This window comes from Trachymyrmex septentrionalis, unplaced genomic scaffold, assembly GCF_001594115.1.
Source record: "Trachymyrmex septentrionalis isolate Tsep2-gDNA-1 unplaced genomic scaffold, Tsep1.0 scaffold109, whole genome shotgun sequence".
In the NCBI taxonomy this organism is placed as follows: Eukaryota; Metazoa; Arthropoda; class Insecta; order Hymenoptera; family Formicidae; genus Trachymyrmex; species Trachymyrmex septentrionalis.
Window position 1 is genome coordinate 812,539 of NW_017304217.1, and position 20,769 is coordinate 833,307.

Consider the following 20,769-nt stretch of genomic DNA (forward strand, 5'->3'; position numbering starts at 1 on the left):
GTAGAATAGAAAATTTTGTCTAACTTGACAATTTTATCTAACTTTACAAAAAGAATGGCGAAAATTAGATAGTTTAACGATATATATATATTTTCGTGTTAGAAAAAAGATAATAGAACCAATTTTTATACTTAATGCCACGGAAGAAGAGATTGAGAGAGTTTAGTTTCAGCAACTTTCCATCCAGGGGTTTGGCTAACAAATTTAATAAACCCTCGATCATCATTCAAGAAATAATCATACTTCTGTTTCTCTTCTATACGAGTATATTCCTCGTGAGTCATTGATGCATAGTGGCAGAAATGAAATAGAAAGCGGAAACTTGAGTCCACTTGTAATTTGTGTTGCTGAATGGCACTCGCAAAAGTATCAAATTCTCATCAATATTTGTATTTCATTGTTATTGATACCGGCCCGAATAATGTTGCTTGTCGTGTTAAAGGTGCGCGAGATAGTGTCACTGCATGACACTGCAACAAACAACAGGCGTCAGGTTCTGCGAGCACTAAGCACTACCAGCACTAGATAGTCATTCCTACAGGCCTTTGCCAGTAGAAGCGGAACGGTCGGCGTGGCTAAACACATTCGCGCTCGATAGCGCTCAGCTCTCTCGCACGGTAGCTCTTGTTCTGTAGTTGTTCTTTTCTGTGCGACGAGCGCGTCAATCGGTCGATCTTGTAATCGCTCCGAGCATCACGAGGAAGGTGAAGAAACGCAAGTTGTTCGCATGGCGCATCCGGGTGTACGTATCGCAATTTAAACATTAGAGCAGTCTGCTCCACGCAGACAGTTTTACATCTCAAAGGAGTCACAATTGCCTCTAGACTGTATCTCTGGACTATCACGTATCTGTACGTAACTCCTGATTTTTCTTGACCTCTTTCATTTCATACGTAATACTACTTACCCTCGTTCGTGAAGATGAATCAAGTCGAAAGAAAAGGCAATCTATCCGAATAGAGAGATAGACTCCGCGCTCGAGGGTATGCTAATGGCAAAAACTGGCGATTAACCCAGAGGCAAAAACGCCTTCACTATGTTTTAACTCCAAGTTGTGATGATGTACAGCCCACATGGCCTAGATTATATACAGTAGGTATAGCACGCGTGATGTAAGCCTGCTATACCATCAAAGAAATTTCTATCTCACATGTGCCTGCAATGGCACCGCCAAAATAAGTTATCCAATTTGGACCGCGTCGTTTGTACGAGCATTAATTGGAAAATTTAACGACTTAATACTTGGAGCAGTTTATGTTTGGCAAAAACGGTCTTTAAGGGGGTTTTCCGCGTTGAACCGCGCTCTCTTCGAGATGGAAAACTATGGGTCTTCACATTGAAAGTCTTTCAAAATTGGAGGGAAAGTGATTGTTACACTCATAAAAAAGAGAGAAGATCTCGTTAGCAGGATCATCACTGTCTCGGTAACGACGCGATCGTTGCGATAACTCAGCCCGAGTCTGTAACGTCTAATTACGCGAGTTAATTCAATCCCCATCACATTCCCTCCCTTAGCCCAAAGTTTATTAGGTACTTTAGTCACACGAAAATTGCGGCCGCGCTTTGACGAGCTTAACTCTCATAATTTTATGAGTTGTTTGTTAATTAGATGCCTATCATTTTCCTTTGTTTCTTCTAGTAAACGCGGTGTGAGAGAACGGCTCGTGTAGCTGGTTACAATATTATCCACACCAGTGACTCTTTCTCTCTCTCTCTCTCTCTCTCTCTCTCTCTCTCTCTCTCTCTCTCTGTTTCTTCAATCACCTGCACATGCATGGGTCCCGGCTTGTCGATTACCGCATCCTCGTTGTGCACTGGCGACAATCGTCTCATCGCACACGTGTACTCGTCGAGCACCAGCTGTCCTGGACACCAGATCCCGATCAGACATGACCAACGATAGACGGGTGAGTATTATCTCTCTTGCTCTCATAGAGTTTCATATGAGAATTAAAATCAGAGGAAAAACGCAAAATTTCAGAGTTTTTAAGCATCTACGATATGTATGACAGATCAACACTTTGGATTGTCATAAACAGTTTGTGTTTAAAGTGGACCTTATAGAGACTTTGAGCAAAGGGAGTAATTTTGTTGTTTGACCTGCATTCAAAAAACAATCTTAAACTTTACCAAATTTATGCTTATTATTATTATTTATGCACGTTGAGTGAATTGTATATAGTTTTTAAAACGGCTTTATATAAAAGTCGGTGTACTTATATAGCGGAATCCCGTTAAACAACCGCAATGCTTTTTGTAAATTTCTGTCTCTTAGTAATGCAACTTAATCTATAAATTTTTTGGAGTAAAATGAGTAAAATCTCTAATCTCTCCAAAAAGAGTGCCACTATTATTGAAGAGTGCAAATTTTTTAGTCTTTCAAAATAATGGCAGTATTTTACCTCTTTTGGAGTGAGATTTCATTCCAAGAAATTTAGAGTTTAGAGAGTAGAAAGCGTGATTTTTTTGGAATTATCACTGTATTATGAATGAGTCAAGTAAACATTTTTTGTTTTAGTCTATCAACAGAAAAGTGAACTAATCTCATACAAATCGACGAAATTATCATAATTTGAAAAAAAAATGATTTAAAAAAATCGTCAAAATTAAATATATGCACTAGCATGCATTCATATGCGTCCAACGATTTTAAAAAGCGTAATTTTTTTAAAACAAAAATGACAAAAATGATGAAAATAATTCATCATGTTAATAATATATTATATACAGGTATATATATTCCATTATTACCATCCATTTATTTTTAATTAGACAATAATTTTCTATCAAGTTGAAAAGTAGTTTTTCCCTTTTTTTGACAAATTTAACTTTCAATTGCTATTACTATTTAAATAAGGGAATGATATGTCAAAATTTCACGTATATCCTTCTCTTTGTATACAAGTATAAACTGCAGCATTTCATGCGTAGAATAAATGAGGATATAAAATATCACTTCTTTATTGCATTACCTATACGTAACAACGAGGAAGCCGCAACTATGTGATTACATAATGTACCGGTTATTGATTTTGATTACGATATCTTGCACACTTAACACACAAGGTGTCCCAGATCTATCAAGTAGTATTTTACTTACGTTTTCTTTGATCAATTTTCATCTAATCTTTTCTCTACAAAAATAACGATAGTTTTCAACTTACAAGCAAATTTTTAGCAGCTATAAACGCAGATCTTTTATTTAATTTTCAGTGAATTTTAATTCGTAATTCCATTTAATCTAAAATAGCGTAAAAAAATTCAAACTTATATGAAAAACAGGTTCGGAAGATCCTGCGCGCCTAATATATTTCGGAATTGATTCTTCGCCGTGATTCTTATGCAGTTTTCGCAGTTCACTTGATTATTTTCTTTTTTTCCTTGGGAAAAAGTCGCATAATTCGATCTATCTCACCGCGCTACGCTACACACCGCGGTAAAAATACGTCGATTCACACGAATCAAGAGATTTCACATTCGCGCTGTCAATTAGTCACAACCGTGTGATTCATTATTATTTCTTCAGGCACAATTTCAAAAAGAGAAGAACGTAAGTTTAAAAAAAAAATCTTTGTTTAATTATTCACTTAATATAGAAATTCTTGCGTTATACATAAGTTCACTGAGTGTATGAACGCTATTTTATATACACATTATATTTAGTGTAAATTGTTTCGTAATTAAAAAATATTTTTTTACATTTATATCTTTATCTTAAGAATGCTAAGTTGAATAGTAATTAGTTAATTAATTAAAAGTAAGAAAGTTAACTTTTACTTGGTTAATTTTAATGAGTTAATTTTTAACTTCGACTAATTCCCAAGTTATTTTATAAAATATATTAACTTTAATTTATTAACTTTTTTCTAATTATGAATTAAAATTTTTTCTTTGACCATCAATAAGTATTTGTTTTAATCTGAAACATTAGACAATTAGTAAAAGTTCAATGATCGTAATGAGCATTCTGCTAATGTAAGATTGGTTGCATTTCTCTCGACTTTTTAAAAAAGAGGCAAGAAGAAAAGTTTATTTAAAAATGTTATTTCGTTAACTAAATTTTGATTTAAATAATGTACTGCAATACAGATTTTTGTAATAATCATTACATCTACTTAAAATAATATATACTTTTTTATCATTTTATATTTAATTTATTCAATTCATATTGCTATTATTTTATTTAGAGTAATTTACTTTAATTTGAAAAAAAATTACATTTTAATTTAATATAAATAATTTTTAATTATTAATATTACATTTTAATTTAACTTCAATTAATTTAATTTTAACTCAACTTTTACCTAAGTTAATTTTTTTTCGTGCAACTTTTAACAGGCCTAAGTTAATAGGCCACTAACTTAATTCAAACTTAATTTAAAACTTTAATTTAAAACTAATTAACTTTAACTTATCCGATCCTGAAAGGATATATAGAATATTACTAATTTTTATTTAATTGTAACGTCAATTCGTTTTGTACAAACTCTCTCAATCGTTATTTGTACTATATACCTCATCGCGCATCGTTTGTTCTGCGTTAATTCCTTGGACTTTGTTCTCGGAGGCAACCGCTGAAAAATATGCAATTGTCAGCCGCGATAACGAAATGTCTGTATTTTCATTCGTAATGCCGACAACTTTCTTTTTTTACGGTTTCCGAACAAGAGAGAGCCCTCTTGAAAATCGTGAATGATATTATATTTCGCTATTGTACATCATTGGCATGACGCGCTCCGTTTCTTTCTTTTCTTCTTATTGACATGATTTTATCATTTTGTAAGGTTGCAGTAAATATTCACAACGTTGTTCAGACGGTCCTTGCGATCGGGATATATAGAAGTAAAAGAAAGAGAACTAGAGATGAATAATAAAGTGGCTAAACACTAGGGAGGGGGGTGGGTGTGCGGGGTACTCGAGATTTTTTTCGAGATCGAGTTGGGGTACCCGAATGTTTGGGTACTTAAATTTAAAATCGGGTTGGGTAATGATTGTAGATGTAGACTTCCTTATGGACTTTTAAATTTAATTCTAATTATACTAGTATAATTTATAGTTAATTAATTATACTAGTATAACTTATAGTTTAAGTGGAAAACCTAATTGAAAAATCATGAAAAAGCATCACATTTATGCCGTTAAAAAGTTTCTAGATCTATAATCAGAAACTGCCCGATTCGATTCTGAAAAAAATTCCCGATCCGAGTCCGAGGCTCAGGTACCCGTATATCCCTACCAAACAGCCCTGGCGGAAAAATTTTCACGAAAAATTACATAGATTGAGAAAAAGCAAGAAATCTTCCGCCCTTTCCATATACGTCTTCTGACGGTTATATTGCAAGTTTTTACAGAACATTTTTTCGTATCTTGTATCATGAGACAAACAGCGCCACTCTACGTCCCATGAATATCTACAAAAAATTAAGGATTTCTAAGGTAAACATACCTCACTCTACGTTCCACTATGAAAAACTAAGAATTTTTTAAATCTTATCTCAATCTATATATTTTTCTATACTAATTCGTAAAAATGTTTTCCGCCAGGAAGGATAAAGACAATAATTGTTACATGTTTTATGAACTGTTTACTATGTGAGCTTTAGATTAGATATCGATGTATCGTATTTAGTAAATTATTGTATTAGCAAACTCAGTCAAGTTACAAACCTCTGCCATACTAAATCATGACGTTATAAGCGAAAAATGACACGTTAATTTTTATTACGTGCCATTTGTAAATAAAAACAATTTGGATAAAACGAAATGATAAGATTGCTTTAAACTTTAAAACATTTGTAGAATTGGATGAAAACTATGCTTATTATCAACATATCATTTTTCGCTTCTAACGAGTCATGATTCAATATGATGACTACTCAGGAGCTTTAAACGTATACATTTTGATACACATAGTTGCTCGTTTATTAGCTTTTATCCTTTCTTTATTTGATAAAATGGATGTTAAATGATATTTATAGTCGTGGTTCCGCGGCGTTCGAAGCAGCAAGTTTCGACACGTTTACGGCGTGCCAGCCAAGAGAGAGAAATGTTACGACAACATCAAGATCACAAAAAACGCCCACGATTCGCAATTCTGCGCCGTAAATCCCAAGTTCCTGGCCATCGTGACGGAGGTTGCGGGCGGTGGAGCGTTCCTTGTGTTATCATTGGATCGCGTGAGTAGTCTGTGCCTTATCGATTTATCGATTCTAGTCCTGCGCAAGAACAGAAGTATTAGCTAGCATTATTCGATCGCATTATTGGAGTCTGATAAAATAAATACAGATTTTTTTTGTTTCTCACGGAGACTGTTTTACATAATTGATATTCTAAATATCTTACAATTAATTACAGATTTTCATATAACATATTTATGTCGCGTTCATCAGTACATAGCAATACATCAATCATTTGTCACACTTGTTGCAGACCGGACGACTTGACTTCAACGCCAGCCGAGTAACTGGACATACCGGTCCTGTTTTGGACATCAAATGGAATCCATTCAATGACAACATCATCGCGTCCTGTTCCGATGATTGCACTGTAAGAAAAGTTTTGCGTACAGGAAGCATTTCCACTTGCATTTCCAAAGCTCACGGGAGATTTCTGTAGAAATGTAAACTACACGGAATGTAGATTAGAATATTAAAATTTACTCCAACTACTACTATTATATATGTGTGTGTGTGCGTGCGTGCGTGCGTGTGTGTGTGTGTGTTTGTGTGTGATGTGTACATTCAACTCTCGGATGCTGACGTCAAAGTCTGTAATACAGTTACTTATTTAATGGATCTGTGAGCTTATATTGACTAAAAGGTGCTTAATTAATTTTAAAGAACTAATGCTGTAACTTGTGTAAAAAAAAGAGTTGAATACCAAGTTTATTTTAATAACAATAATTCAAATTTGCAGATGCAATATAAAGAATATAATTGAGTGATAATAGACTATCAGCCCTTACTATCAGCTCTAGAGGATTAGGCTAGAAATGAACACAAAGATTTTTTTTCTTTATATCTAGATAAAGTTGTGGCATATACCTGATGGCGGATTGTCAAGGAATTTGACCGAATGGCTGGTGGAGTTGCAAGGACACAAACGACGTGTCGCTTATATCGAATGGCACCCAGTAGCTGAAAATGTGCTTTTTAGCGCCGGCTTTGATCATCTTGTTATCGTATGGGATGTGAACAGATGCGAGGTAGTTAGCGTCATCGATAGACATCCTGATGTGATTTATAGCATGTCTCTAAATCGTGACGGCAGCTTATTGGCGACCACTTGCAAGGACAAGAAATTGCGCGTTTTTGAACCAAGGTCCGGTATCGTAGTTTCGGTAAGAAAGAACGCAATTTACAATCGTAAATATATCTATTTAATAAAAGTACAATATAAAAAGCACAATATAAAAGTTACAATATAACATTAGTAATTTCTAATGGAAATTGTTTTCAATTTTCTTAACTCTAATCGCATTTGTCTCTGTTAAATTAATTTGACGTATTGTTTCAATCACTGGATTATTCTGGCTAAACCTTCACATTGAGAATGTGCTTGCACAATTTTATGGAATGACTCTACATGTTCAACTAATTTTATTATCATTATGGACAAATTGCGACCGATGTAATAGAAGAATGACTACGAAGATGACAAGATTGAAAGCATTGCATTGTTACGATTGAAAATAGATATGAAGAAATAGATCTACCACTTTGAGTAACTATAATTTGCAGAAATTGTATTTAACCGTTTTATGATTTTTACTAAATTTGCGTTAATTTATCAATATGTATACATTGAAAATAACTTGACAAATAGATTGGAAACGTATGTGTTTTTAAGAATTTAAATATATGAAAAATTTGACTCTTAGCCCTTCTGTTATTCATTTTTGTTTATATCTGTTTAAGCTATATAAGCTCTTTAACACTCTAGGTAATAATCACAAATATAAAAGAATATACAATATTTATTTCTGTTAAAAATTATGGTCTGTATACACACTTTGCTTGTATGAATAAAGATGCACATTCAGCATACAGTTGCGTCACATGTCACATCTAGATAATAATGAGACTCTAAATTTTTTAGAATATTTGAATTAATTATATAATTTATAATTTTCTATCTTTTACTTATCTACGTCAATTTTCACAATAATTTTTATTGCGCACCAACTTCAATGTGTTGCGCACCTCTTGCCTTTAATATTTTTAATTATTAATATTCTATAGAATTTCAAAAATAAATTTATGCATTTATCGATAAAAGTGAGGGGTAAAATATTCCATCCTAGCTTTTTCTATTAAATTTTAATAAATCTTACTTTTAATTTTAATAGGAAGGAGTATGTCACGCTGGCACGAAAGCTAGTAAGGTAGTATTTCTTGGCAGTTCCGGACGTCTTTTGACTACTGGATTTAGCAGACATTCGGATCGACAATACGCGATATGGAGTCAACATGATCTAACTGTTCCGCTGACGTGTGAGACGATAGATTCATCGAGCGGAGTAGTTTTTCCATTTTACGATAATGATACCAACATGGTGTTTTTGGCTGGAAAGGTAAAAACGTATGACATGTAATTCAGACTGTTGTAAAACTCACTGTGTTGTATCATTTTCTGCAGGGTGATGGTAACATTCGATATTATGAAGTGGTTAATGAAGCACCCTGGGTGCATTATCTTAGTCAATTTATATCGGGAAATCCTCAGAGAGGATTGGGGGTAATGCCGAAAAGAGGCATTAATACTTCTTTATGTGAAGTATTCAGATTTTATAAGTTACATGCGACTCGTGGAATGTGTGAGCCGATCTCAATGATAGTACCACGGAAGGCAAGTTTACCTGCATGGTTAATACTTTATATTCTTTTCATTTTTTTTTAAAAGGTGCATATTGAAGAAAACTATGTTATATGCTGTAGAGTGATCAATTTCAAGAAGATCTATATCCTGATACAATTGGAACGTGTCCCGCATTATCAGCTAGAGACTGGACCAGCGGCATGAACAGCCCACCAGTCTTAATCTCTCTTAAAACAGGTCCTACATTTTTATATTATATATAAGTATACATTGCGAGTGTCGTGCGATCTGTCCCAAATATTGTTTAGATTTTCTCCAAGCTAGAGCTATTTAATTTTTGTTTTTATATATTTTCCATCAATACGGTATACAGTAATAAAATTCTAACGAGCAGTCATTAATGGATATCATGCTATTTTTAGGCGGGAGTATCTCTACGCATAAGCCACGAGTATACAAGCCACCGCAATTGCCTGCGACCACTGATCTGAATAACAAAAAGAAATTTGCGTTTCTGTCTACGGAAACGATACCGGATTACAGACCGGTGGAATTACATGACATGTCGGAAAAGAGCCAAAAAACATCCAGCAATCAAAGCACAAAGTTTCAGCAACTTCAGCAGAAGTTTGGAAATGTCACTATACAGGTACGAGCGTAATACATGTATATACACATTGCATTTTTTACATAATTTTTGTATATATTTTATATTCGTAAATATTTTTCTTATCAGAAGAATATTATATCGTCTTCGATTAATGACAATAAAGTTATGGAGACAGTGGATGTTCCAAATAATGAAGCAGAACTTCGTTTGGCATTGGCTCGTCAAACTGACGAATTGAGACTGGTACGACGGCAGCTTGCTAATAGCCAACTGCGTGTTAAGGAATTAGAAGACCAAATACGAAAATTGCAGCGTCAACAATAAAATTTATAAACTCGCTTCGACATCTGCTTTGAATAAGATTCTTACAGCTTTACTACTACACGTGATTATCAATGTCTTGAGCCATGTTTAACGCCGAGACACTACCGTGTCTCCAGATCAATACTTAAAAGTTTCTAAAGTATTTAAGCACCGCTAATAATGATACAGAGCCTAAGCTTATGAAAACTTTGTACTAACACGCTTAGGGGACTTTAGCTTTGTCATATTTATACACAAAGAAATATTCGCACAGAATAATTTTTACTAACTTTTCTTAAAATATCTACAATTTTTATGTAGAATAAAATTGTCACGTTAATTACAAGGGAACAGAAACAGTTAGCTGCATTTGTTACATAAAAATTGTACCTGTTTACGCACATACTTAGATGCGTAAGTCGGATATTAAGAAGTTAAGAAAAACACAATAGACAAAATGGCAGCGTAAAGGTAATTCATGTTGTCAGTTAAATGACATACTTTACTTTTTTTGAAAACGATATTATATTATACTACTAGTCTGTTAATCAATTGTTTATTTTTTCTATTACTGTTTTTGTATGTTTATTAGTTACTTAATTAACGTATTATTTAATGTATTGCTTTATCATTAGAGATATTTCGAAAGACAGTATTTCTTTGCGTATTATCACGATTATTATTGCTTTTATTTGCATTGTAAATTTATCCTTGCAACGCTTAAAATGATTTTTGTTGATCTATTATACACTCTACAAAGCTGCTATGTCATATTATATCTATTAGTAGTATGGACTAGAGTGTTAATATATTAAGCGTGTTAATGCATTTTGCTATCGCGTATATTTTTCATCACTGCCATCCACTGCCGTGATGTCGATGGCAATAAGATCTCCAAATCTATGAATGCAGTGATAATATCTAATGTCACGATTAACTTAAAAAACAAAATTAGCTTAAAATTAGCTTCCCTTTTATACAATAAATGCATAATGTAACGTTCGTGCAATTAGCAAAATCATTAAACAATGTACCTACAATCGATGATATAGTGAAACGATATATATGTATGTATATTTTTAAAGAAACTCGACGTTTAACGCGACTCAATGATGTGATTCACCTGAGCTAACTTAAGGATGTATTACACACATTTTAAAATAATGAAAATATTATGAAAAAATTACAATTTACTTTAGCATTTAATAAAAGTTTGACGGCAGTTTAGGATCTGGATAAAAAATGATTTCAAGTAGTATTTGAAATTATGATTACAGTAGTATTTTTTTATCTTTGATCTAATGGAAATGTATGAAAATTATTCTGCAAATAAACAAAATTTGTTCATTTGCAAAACAAATAATCTCTGCATCACAATGAAAGTGCATACATAATTTTAAATGTTTAAAATATTTGTGTAAAAAATCTAGATTTTTGTCATTATTTTGTAAACTTTTAGTATTATAATAAAAACTAAAAAAAAACTATTGTTCAATAAAAATAAAATGTTACAAATACAACTTTTATATGTATATCGTTTATTCAAAATATACGTTAACGCAATTGTAAAAGTGAGTAATATATCCTTAAAAGAGATACGATAGCAAATGTGTTAGAATATTTACTTTTAGTATTAGTTTTGTAGTTTTGAGAATCATACAGAATTATATTTCTGCTTAATAATAATAATCAAGTCGTGTAATCATTTATACATATTCATATACGTTTATATACGTATTTTTCATACAATTGTGCAATTGAACTGGATAAATGTAGTACCTGGATGCTATATTTCACATATCGTTTGCGAGCATAAAATTTCATTATCCGTAAAGTAAGGATAACCTGAAACACTGATGATATACCAACACGTGACGTAGCATTCCCTAGTCTTTCTTTACTAGTTGTTTATTTTATCATCGTCAGTAGAGCTTTAATTACCCATAAATCAGATATTTCATTGAAACCTTCTTTTAGATATACAACTTTTTCAACATGAAGTGTGTTGCATTAAACAGTGCATTTTGTAGGCGGTAAAGTACATATTGCGAGGTAGTTTGTAGCTATATTTTCGATATTTATATTTCAAGTAATTTCTATGATATTTGTAAGGAGATCATTCATTTTTGTGACAGACGTATTGTAACGAATTTATAAATTTTATTACAAATTGTAAATTTACTTCTGATGCAGTATCGTGACAAAATATGCCTATATCGTGATTTATATATATTTATACATGTCAATTAAATATATTACATCGATATCTCCAATCACATAATACCGTACATTAAACACAAAAGTACCAAAGAACGTCATTATCTCGTAGATTACAGTCCAATTTATTATCAGCGTATGCCTGTTTAAGAGATTTATGTACGAGAACAAGGAAGATGTTAATATATGGCAAGCAGGGATCTCATAATAAAAATAAAAGGAAAAATTTATAAAATTGAGTATATGAAACATTATTAATATATAAAATATTTTATTCGTTTTGAAATTTACGAATAGTAATCAATTTAATTCTATGTATTACGTCAGTACATATCGAAGTAAAAAAGTGCAATATATATATATATATTTCTTTAATATAAATTAGTATAAATGTGTATATCTCTTATAATTATACAATACTCTTTTAAAATTGTTTATCAAGTGAATGGACGGACATATTTTGTTTCAGTTCTATTATTTTGTGATGTTAAAAAATAATCTATTTTATATATATAATTATATATATGAAATATATAAAAATATTAAATATATAATAAAATATACAATTACACTATTGCTTTTAAAACAATGAAACATTGATTTCTAATTATGCGATAAAGATATTATATATAGATATATAGAAAAAGAGAATTTTTAAATACAGTGCTTTTTGAAATTTATCTTCGATCTTTTTTGGCAACTTTATTTTCAATAATTTACGTATGTATACCGTAGAATTTCAATACTGGCAGTGTATATCCGAACACAGCCTGTGAACGAATTATTGGAGTATAAATCCTATAAGAATATAATTTAAGTTTCAAAAAATATGAATGAATAATCATGATAAAATAATTCAAATATTTCAATTAAAAGTGACAATCCTATTACACAGGATTGAAATATAAAGTTGCGAAAAAGATCTTAAAATTGATTAATTTTCTGATACTGGTAAGAAATATCTCGTAAGCATCACACTCCGTGATATTTGAAATGTTATTGGCAGGAGAAATCTAATATCAAGATCAAAATTTAATACTTTACATTAGCATCTAAGTATAAATTGATACCTGCGATTTACAAAGAAGTAGAAAAAGGCGTTAGAGATTCATCGACATAATGAAATAAATTTGTCAGATTCTTAACTAATTGGCAAGCCTCTCACAGAAGCTTCTACCTGTGAAATAGTTTTTTCCAGGCTACTATTAAACTCGCTGGCATGATCCATGTATACATTACATCTGGCATAAAGGATACCGCTGAATTGCATCCATCTTCGGAACATGTGAATACGCAAGTGCGGTAAGTCAGCTTGTCACCCGGTTGTTTCACATAGTCGCAGTAGTTCCCCATGTGCACGGACGAGCAAAATCGCTTTGTACCAATGCCACCTGTTTCCAGAAGTATATAACTTAATTATATAATATTTATCCTAAGTGAAACTACTACTTGTTTAATTGGAAGAAGCTTGAAACGCTTCAGAGAGAACTTGATGTATTTTGAAATATATAATATCAAAGAAAGGAAGTTTGTTCAAACATATTCTTTTTTGTTAATTTGAATTTAAAAGTTAGTTTTGAGAATGAGTAAAGTAATAAGCAGACTACATGTGTATATTTAAATGACAAAAAAAGTGTGATATTGTATATATCGTGCAGAAAGAAGTGCGTGCTTGCGTGCGTGCGTGTATTCTTCAAGGAAATTCTCCAGCTTAAAAAAGTGAAAGGAAGTCACGTAACTTTTCTTATATTTCAACACGAGAGTGCAAAGAATGCAAAATACCATTCCCATTTTCTAAAAAATAAACACTGAATAAAATTTAAACTGTAAAACTGTAATTTATTATTAAAAAATATCTTTTTTTATAATAAAAATGAATATGTGGAAAATATTAAAGAAAAATTGTTTATAATAATTATTCAAATTTAATTCTTTCATATCTATATATATATATATATATATATATATATATCTTCAAAATATTATATTTTGTGTACAATTAAATTACTTAAAACTCTCCTTTTCATAAGAATTTCAGCTATTTTAGAAAATTATTTAAGCAAATTGTAAAAAAATTTAAAAAATCTGAAAAAATTTAAGAGTGCTTACATATTATTAATTGCAAACTTATTCTTAAGATTTGATTCTTATATTATGTGTAAGATTGGAGAGCCTTCTAAATATATTTTAAGGAAAATAATTAAAATATCTTTTTTTTTGCGAAATTAATTTCAAAAGCTAAAATAGAACATATAAGCAAAAAAATTCGTGTCAAAACGATCACTTTCAAGAACAGGAAAAGAACATCGTTTTTCTTATTCGTTCCAATATACTAAGTATCATAATATATAGATAAGAATCAATATTAAAAAAAATATCTATGACTTTTGCAAACCTCTTTATATATTTTAACCTCAGAATTTTTTAAACTATATTAAAATAAAGAATTACCTTTCTTTATTTCAATAAGTAATCGTTTCCATATCAAAGATTTGGTATTGAAGGAACATTCATGCATACACTCGATAATAAATATAGATTCTTGTTATAAAAACCTCCGTAACGGCCGATTGATTTGATGCAATAACGTGCATCATACACATGACTACAATTTGCCGGCACCAAGATATTTTTAACCAATTCGCTATCCATGCATTTCCATTCATCCGCCGATGTACATTGATAGCAATCCAAGGTCATCACTTTTAATTTTAAGAAAGCAATGATTAAATTTCTAATTAAAACTATATGGCAATCAATATTACACAAGTTTTTCAATGCTACATCATAAAATAATAATTATGAAATAACTCTTAGATACACAGCCTTAGAAATGATCTACTGCAATGATATAAACAGGATTTTGGTTAGTAGATAAATGAATTTTTGCAACATGAAAGAGAATTGAAATGCAAATTATATCATTTTTGTAAAATACAATAATAATCAATTAAATAAATTTTCAGATTTGGGAAGTGACTATACTTTAGTATAGTCATGTAGTGTGTATCAAAATATTTTATAGAAAATATGAATCAAATAAACTTGATTTCTGTAATTATTTTATTTAAAAAAATAAAAAAATGACAAAAATAAAAAAAATTGTTATTTTAGCAACTTTCCAAAATTATAGGATAATTTGCCGCAATTTTTCGAGTAAGTTATTGTCATTCACATTAAATTTGTTTTAATATTTATCATTCAAAAGTAAACTAACTTTATAAAAAATTATAAAAATAGTTACAATATTAAAAAAAAGATAAATTAAAAAAAATCATTTAAATCGCATCACAATTGAAAAAAGGACAGTTTTTAAAGGTTGTAAGACGAAAATGACAAAATGATATTTAATCATATTAAGAATACATTCTTTTGCCATTTATTATTCGATTAGTTAATAACTTTCTGTCGAGTTGAACAATATATAGTTTTCTTCTTTTCTAAAAAATTTAATTCGTTTGAGTTGTCATTTTTAAAATATAATAAGAGAGAGAGAGAGAGAGAGAGAGAGAGAATGGTATATTGTAAATCGCTTATAATGGTTTAATTTGCATTCCAAGATCTCAAACATAATAAATATGATTCAGCAAGTTGAAAAGATCTGGAAAGAATTCAGTTGAGTTTAATGCAGAATCGCTGACATGCTCGATTAATCTGTGTGTGAAATACAATTGTTAGAAAAGTTAATCAGCTTTCTCTGCATCACCACTATGTTAATCTGCCAAGCAAAGGTTATAGAAAATATCTTCGTTGTTGTTTACCCTCGAAGCGGCCTATGTGCTTGACACAATATTGCGCTCCATAAACGTCGTCGCATGATCTAGGCTGAAGATCATTGTCGGTCGTCAGGAATTCATTACATTGAAATGGATTCTCGGTGCTGGTGCTGTTACATTGGTAACATTGCATGCTGTGTCCTGAATAAAAATATTATTATTGGGTGGTCCGGAAAGTCCGTGCGGATTTTACAATGAAAAATTGTATATCCGATACCTTCGTCAAAAATGAATGAAATTTAAATTTAAAAAAAGGGTTTTAAAGCTTGAAATCTCTACTTTTAAAAGCTTATCACATTTTTTAAGTTTATATGAGTTTGATAATTTTTACATACCAAAAACTACGAGCTGAAAAAGATAAAAAATTTTCTTTTCACTTTGGGGGTCTCTCACGTGCCCAAAAAAAATTTACGAAAATTTTCGACTACCCATCGTGAAAACTTAAAGCTTTCCCTACAAAATCATTTTTTAAAAATGTTCCTATAATTTTTTGTTTCTGAGTTATTCGCGAGTTAAGTAAAGAAGCATTCTGATTTCGATTGCTCATAACTCCGATAAAAATCATCATATCGCAATTTAAAAAACAGATTCTTAAAGCTGAAACTTTGCTCTAGCGAATGATATAATCGTAACGAAAATTTCGCAACAAATAAAAAAACTTTTGAAAAATCAATGAAAAAATCCGCACGGACTTTCCGGACGACCCAATAATTCGAATACGAAGAAACAAAGGGCTATGTTGAGCCAAAACGCTGGATGTTTCATGCTAAATGTTTTTAAGATATATGTATGTAGTTAAATTAAAAAATATATTATATAAAAATATATATAGTTAAATAAAAATACAAAAACTATTTACTCAAATGTTTCGATCTTTAATATCGTCATCCTCAGTGAGAACATAAATTATGATGGCCCCTTCATAAGCATAAAATACATTGATGTATACAAAGAGAATAATAGTCTTCTTTTTAACTCTTTAAATTATTACATGCATATTACATGTCTATATAATCATCTATATAATCGATTCCGTGTACTGCTATATAGCAATTTCAAAATCTGTCTAAAGTCGTACTGCATCCTCAATACATTTCGCATTCATACAATTAAAACATATCAGAAGACTCGGTAGTGTCTCTCTTCAAGTTTATTAGTACATTAATAAAATATCCTTTTTATATTATTATGAAAGGGATAATATCATGTCATGAAAAAGACGCTACAGCGTATCCTTTACAAGAAGGAATTCGCTTATGTAATTAAAAATTGTTTTGTTTAAATAAATTGATATTATAAAAAAATACATATATTGGGGAAGAATATATATTTTTACAATTATAAGATACAATCATATCTGTAAGACAACGTACTTGATGCTTAGATATGAATATGCACATACAGTACAGAATTTGCAGCAATATCGGCTGCAACATGCAATAGTGCTGCAATGTTGCAGTATTGTTGCTGCAACTTTTAAGCTGGGGTTGAGCACAAACTTTTCAGCCCGATTTATGTTATTTATTCATTCAGATACGTTGTCGTCACAAAATCTTATCCCTTTTTGTTACATTTTCTATATTCTCTTTTTGTATCTTTTTCTGCATCTTTTCTGCATTTTTTGTACTTATTTTCTACACTTTTTCTACACCTTTTCTGCATTTTTTCGACACTTTCTTTTCTTTTTTTTATATTTTTTCTGCACTTTTACCGCACCTTTCCCGCATTACTTTTGCACCTTTCATATATCTTTTCTGCATTTTTTTCTACATCTCTACCACATCTCTCCCACATTAATTTCGCATTTTCTGCACCTTTTCGTATCTCTTTTCACCGTTTCCGCAACTCTACACCTCTTCTGCACTTTGTTCGCACGACCTCTACACCCCTTTTGTATTTCTTCCGCATTTGTTCTGTACCTCTTCGCATTGTTTCTGCACATCTTTCGCAATTCTTCTGCATCTCTTCTGCACCTTTTAAGTACCACTTCAGCACCACTTCCATACCTTTTCGGCACTTTTTTCGTATTTATTCCGCATTTCTTCGCAACTGTGTATTTTCAGTACGTCTTTCGCATCTCTTCCACAATTTTTTCGCATCTATTTGCGTACATTATTTATTTACATATCTACTTATACAGGGTGTTCCATTATTCATCCGACAACGCTTGCGGGCATAAATATCTTGTTAACCATTGCGAAAATTGCAAAATGGTAGAGAACTTTTCGATTCAGTTTAGTCCACTCTATTTGACAAGAGCGTTGTCGAATGAATTATGAGAGACCCTGTATATCTATGTTATCTATCGACCTGTCAACATTATCTATTCATCTCTATGTTATTTATTCACCTATCTACGTTATTTATTTGGCTATTTATGGTATTTATCACCTATCTAATCTACTCATCTAAGTTATTTATTCACTTCCCCATACTTTTGGCACCTTTTTCGCATTCTTTCCATACTTTTTCACATTTCTAAGGGTGGGACATTTTAATCGCCCCAGGCGAATATTTCAGAAACTAAGAGAGATACAAGAAAAAGTTTTATATAAAAGTTGTAGGTTTCCTTAGGGTTCTTTCCCTTAGGGAAAGAAAGTGGAAATAATGGATTTTGGATAGGGGGCACTACTAAGGTCAGATCAAGATCAACATGATTTTTTTTTAAATAAAACTCCCCCATTTTTTATTGCATATTCTGGTAGCACACCTCGAGAATTTTCCAAAACATAATAAAATATTTTTTTATGAAGTATTTTTCGAGTTATAAGGCTTGAAAATTATGATGGTTAAGTATGGCCGGCATTAACATTATCCATGGAGACACATTAAAAATGGGATATATTAAAAAAAAAAAATGTTTATCATTAATATCAGTGCGCTTTTGTATTGACATTTGTATCACACATTTGAGATATACACTGAACATCAGAGATCATTTCTGAGATTCACCCTTAGACACGATCATAGGCCACCGATACACCGCTAGAGTAAAAAAAACCTGTCCGCTCCAATCAGGATTAGACCGATCGTAATGGGATGAGGTTTCACGCTGAATTGAGATTGGCACAGTTTTAAAAACTTACCCTCTTTAACTAAGCCCTCGCGGGTGAGGGGTAAAATCGGAGTGAGACAAGGGGACATATTGTATTGGATTAAATTAAGCAGGAGGACTGCTTTCTCGTACCGTGCATTATATGCACAAAAATTGTGTGCCAAATGAATCGTGTTTTTCGAGGAAAGGGAGAAGAGACGATCTACCGCATGCTGAACGAAAAGGGGTAAGATTTTTTTCTCGCTGTGAATAAAGACTAGGAGACCGAACTTATATGGACGAGGCCGTCAAAAAGCGTGGTCAAAAGTGATCATTTGAATTAGTTCGATCGAGATATCGCTTTCGTTCCGACACTGTTTTTGCATTTTGCATGATAGATCATATCAATTTTACATGAAGAATGCTCCATTTTTCATGCAGTTTTAATGACAATGTACTATCTTCCTATTAACTTCCTATTACTGTCAAAGCATGATGTTAAAGAATGATGTTATTTTTAGGTGTTCGGCTGTGCGTAAGCGTTTATGAGAGAAGTTTTGCGATTCGTAAGCCGCCTACCGAGAGTACCGAGTACCACCAATACCAATTTAGAAACCTGATTTTGACCACACTTTTCACAGCCTAGTTCGGTCTCTTGGTCTCTACTCAGTCAGAAATGATATAATAATAGAATCGACATCGAATCGATGACTGGGTATCCTCCATGACATTACCCAAGATGACCGATCGGCGGCTAAAATCTCTGGAATGTTGTTTAGAATCACGATATGAATAACATTTGTCAAGGCCATTGGAGGTTGTACTTCTTATATACATTTTTACATAGAAATGAATTTTTAGTATAAAAATAAAAATAAGAGGAATAATTTCCAATGGCCTTGATCTTGAAAAATGTTAGGACATGATTCTAAACAACATTCAAGAGATTTTAGCTGTCGATCGAACGTGCGTAATGCTAATGCCGGCGGTACTATAACTTCCAAGCCTTGAAACTTGATAAGTTCTTTACAAAAAATTATTTTATTATAGTGTTTTGGAAAGCTCTCGAGGTGTGCTACAAGAATATGCAATAAAAAATGGCGAAGGGAGGTCCATTAAAAAAATTCATGTTAACCTTAATCTCACCTTAGTAGTGCCGCCTATCCAAAATCCGTTATTTCCACCTTCTTTCCCTAAGGGAAAGAACCCTAAGAAAACCTACAACTTTTATATAAAACTTTTTCTTGTATCTCTCTTACTTTCTGAGATATTCGCTTGGGGTAATTAAAATGCCCCACCCTGTATATATGCACAACAAATACGGAAAAGTTGCATTAAACATATTGTCGTGTTCATAACATGTGGTAGCACTTCGCGTTAATTACCCAAGTTATCAAAAAGTGAGTGCCACAGTAAGACAAAATATTGTACTTACTTATTAGAAAGACATAACTCCTTTAATTTTAAAAAAATATTATTTTCATTATTACCTTTATCATCATTACTATTGTATATGCATATTATATATCGTTGAAAAGATAACAGTCATAGATATCATTTGAGCATCAGAAGTGCTTGTTTGGTTGAATTTAAGTCGTGAAAAAAATCATTGAAGATGAACAAGGAGAAGTTGCATTTTCGATACGTGATGCTTTACGAATTTTGGAAAGGAATAACCGTTGGCGCTGCGACAAAAAACATTCAAGAGGTTTACTTGGACTGTGCATCAGCTCTTCGAAAAGTGAAGAAGTGATTTGCTAAATTTCATCGTGGTGATTTTTTTCTTGAAGACGAATCTCGTTCTGGGCGTCCATCACCATTACAACGTTCTGCGCGCATTAATAGCAAATAATGCACGCATTTCAACGGAAGAGGTTGCTGAGGCCCTGAACATTGATCGATCAACTGTGTTTCGGCGTTTAAAGAAGATGGGACTCACTCTGAAGCTCGACGCTTGGATACCGCATTTGTTCGAAAAAAACAAATTGGGCCGCATCTCCGTAGCTGTTTCT

The 20,769-nt window shown here is 31.9% G+C and overlaps 2 protein-coding genes and 1 long non-coding RNA gene across 9 annotated transcripts in view; 1 reads left to right on the forward strand and 2 right to left on the reverse strand.

Moving 5' to 3' along the window:
- The window catches only part of LOC108748332 (coronin-2B-like), a 13,783-nt gene extending 3,504 nt beyond the window's left edge, over positions 1-10,279 (forward strand). The window contains exons 1-10 of one of the 5 annotated variants that reach the window (XM_018486440.1): positions 104-742; positions 1,640-1,907; positions 5,979-6,176; positions 6,430-6,546; positions 7,025-7,339; positions 8,348-8,572; positions 8,638-8,847; positions 8,937-9,054; positions 9,240-9,466; positions 9,554-10,278. In XM_018486440.1, coding sequence (XP_018341942.1) covers positions 1,890-1,907; positions 5,979-6,176; positions 6,430-6,546; positions 7,025-7,339; positions 8,348-8,572; positions 8,638-8,847; positions 8,937-9,054; positions 9,240-9,466; positions 9,554-9,751 — 1,626 coding nt within the window. In that variant the 5' untranslated portion in view covers positions 104-742; positions 1,640-1,889 and the 3' untranslated portion in view covers positions 9,752-10,278. Of the gene's footprint in view, positions 1-102; positions 743-1,639; positions 1,908-5,978; positions 6,177-6,429; positions 6,547-7,024; positions 7,340-8,347; positions 8,573-8,637; positions 8,848-8,936; positions 9,055-9,239; positions 9,467-9,553 lie in introns of those variants that run through there. The other 4 variants (XM_018486430.1, XM_018486449.1, XM_018486413.1 and 1 more) reach the window with 4 other exon arrangements.
- On the reverse strand, positions 6,139-7,122 carry LOC108748524. The gene is made up of 3 exons (XR_001939304.1): positions 7,044-7,122; positions 6,343-6,544; positions 6,139-6,215 (listed from the first exon to the last, which is right to left on the reverse strand). It is a non-coding gene; the product is annotated as an uncharacterized LOC108748524 (long non-coding RNA).
- Positions 10,280-12,616: 2,337 nt separating the features above from the next.
- LOC108748481 overlaps positions 12,617-20,769 on the reverse strand; it is an 11,947-nt gene continuing 3,794 nt past the window's right edge. The window contains exons 3-5 of one of the 3 annotated variants that reach the window (XM_018486680.1): positions 15,709-15,864; positions 13,125-13,338; positions 12,617-12,960 (exon numbers count right to left, since the gene is read on the reverse strand). In XM_018486680.1, coding sequence (XP_018342182.1) covers positions 12,882-12,960; positions 13,125-13,338; positions 15,709-15,864 — 449 coding nt within the window. In that variant the 3' untranslated portion in view covers positions 12,617-12,881. Of the gene's footprint in view, positions 13,339-14,502; positions 14,708-15,708; positions 15,865-20,769 lie in introns of those variants that run through there. The other 2 variants (XM_018486700.1, XM_018486689.1) reach the window with 2 other exon arrangements.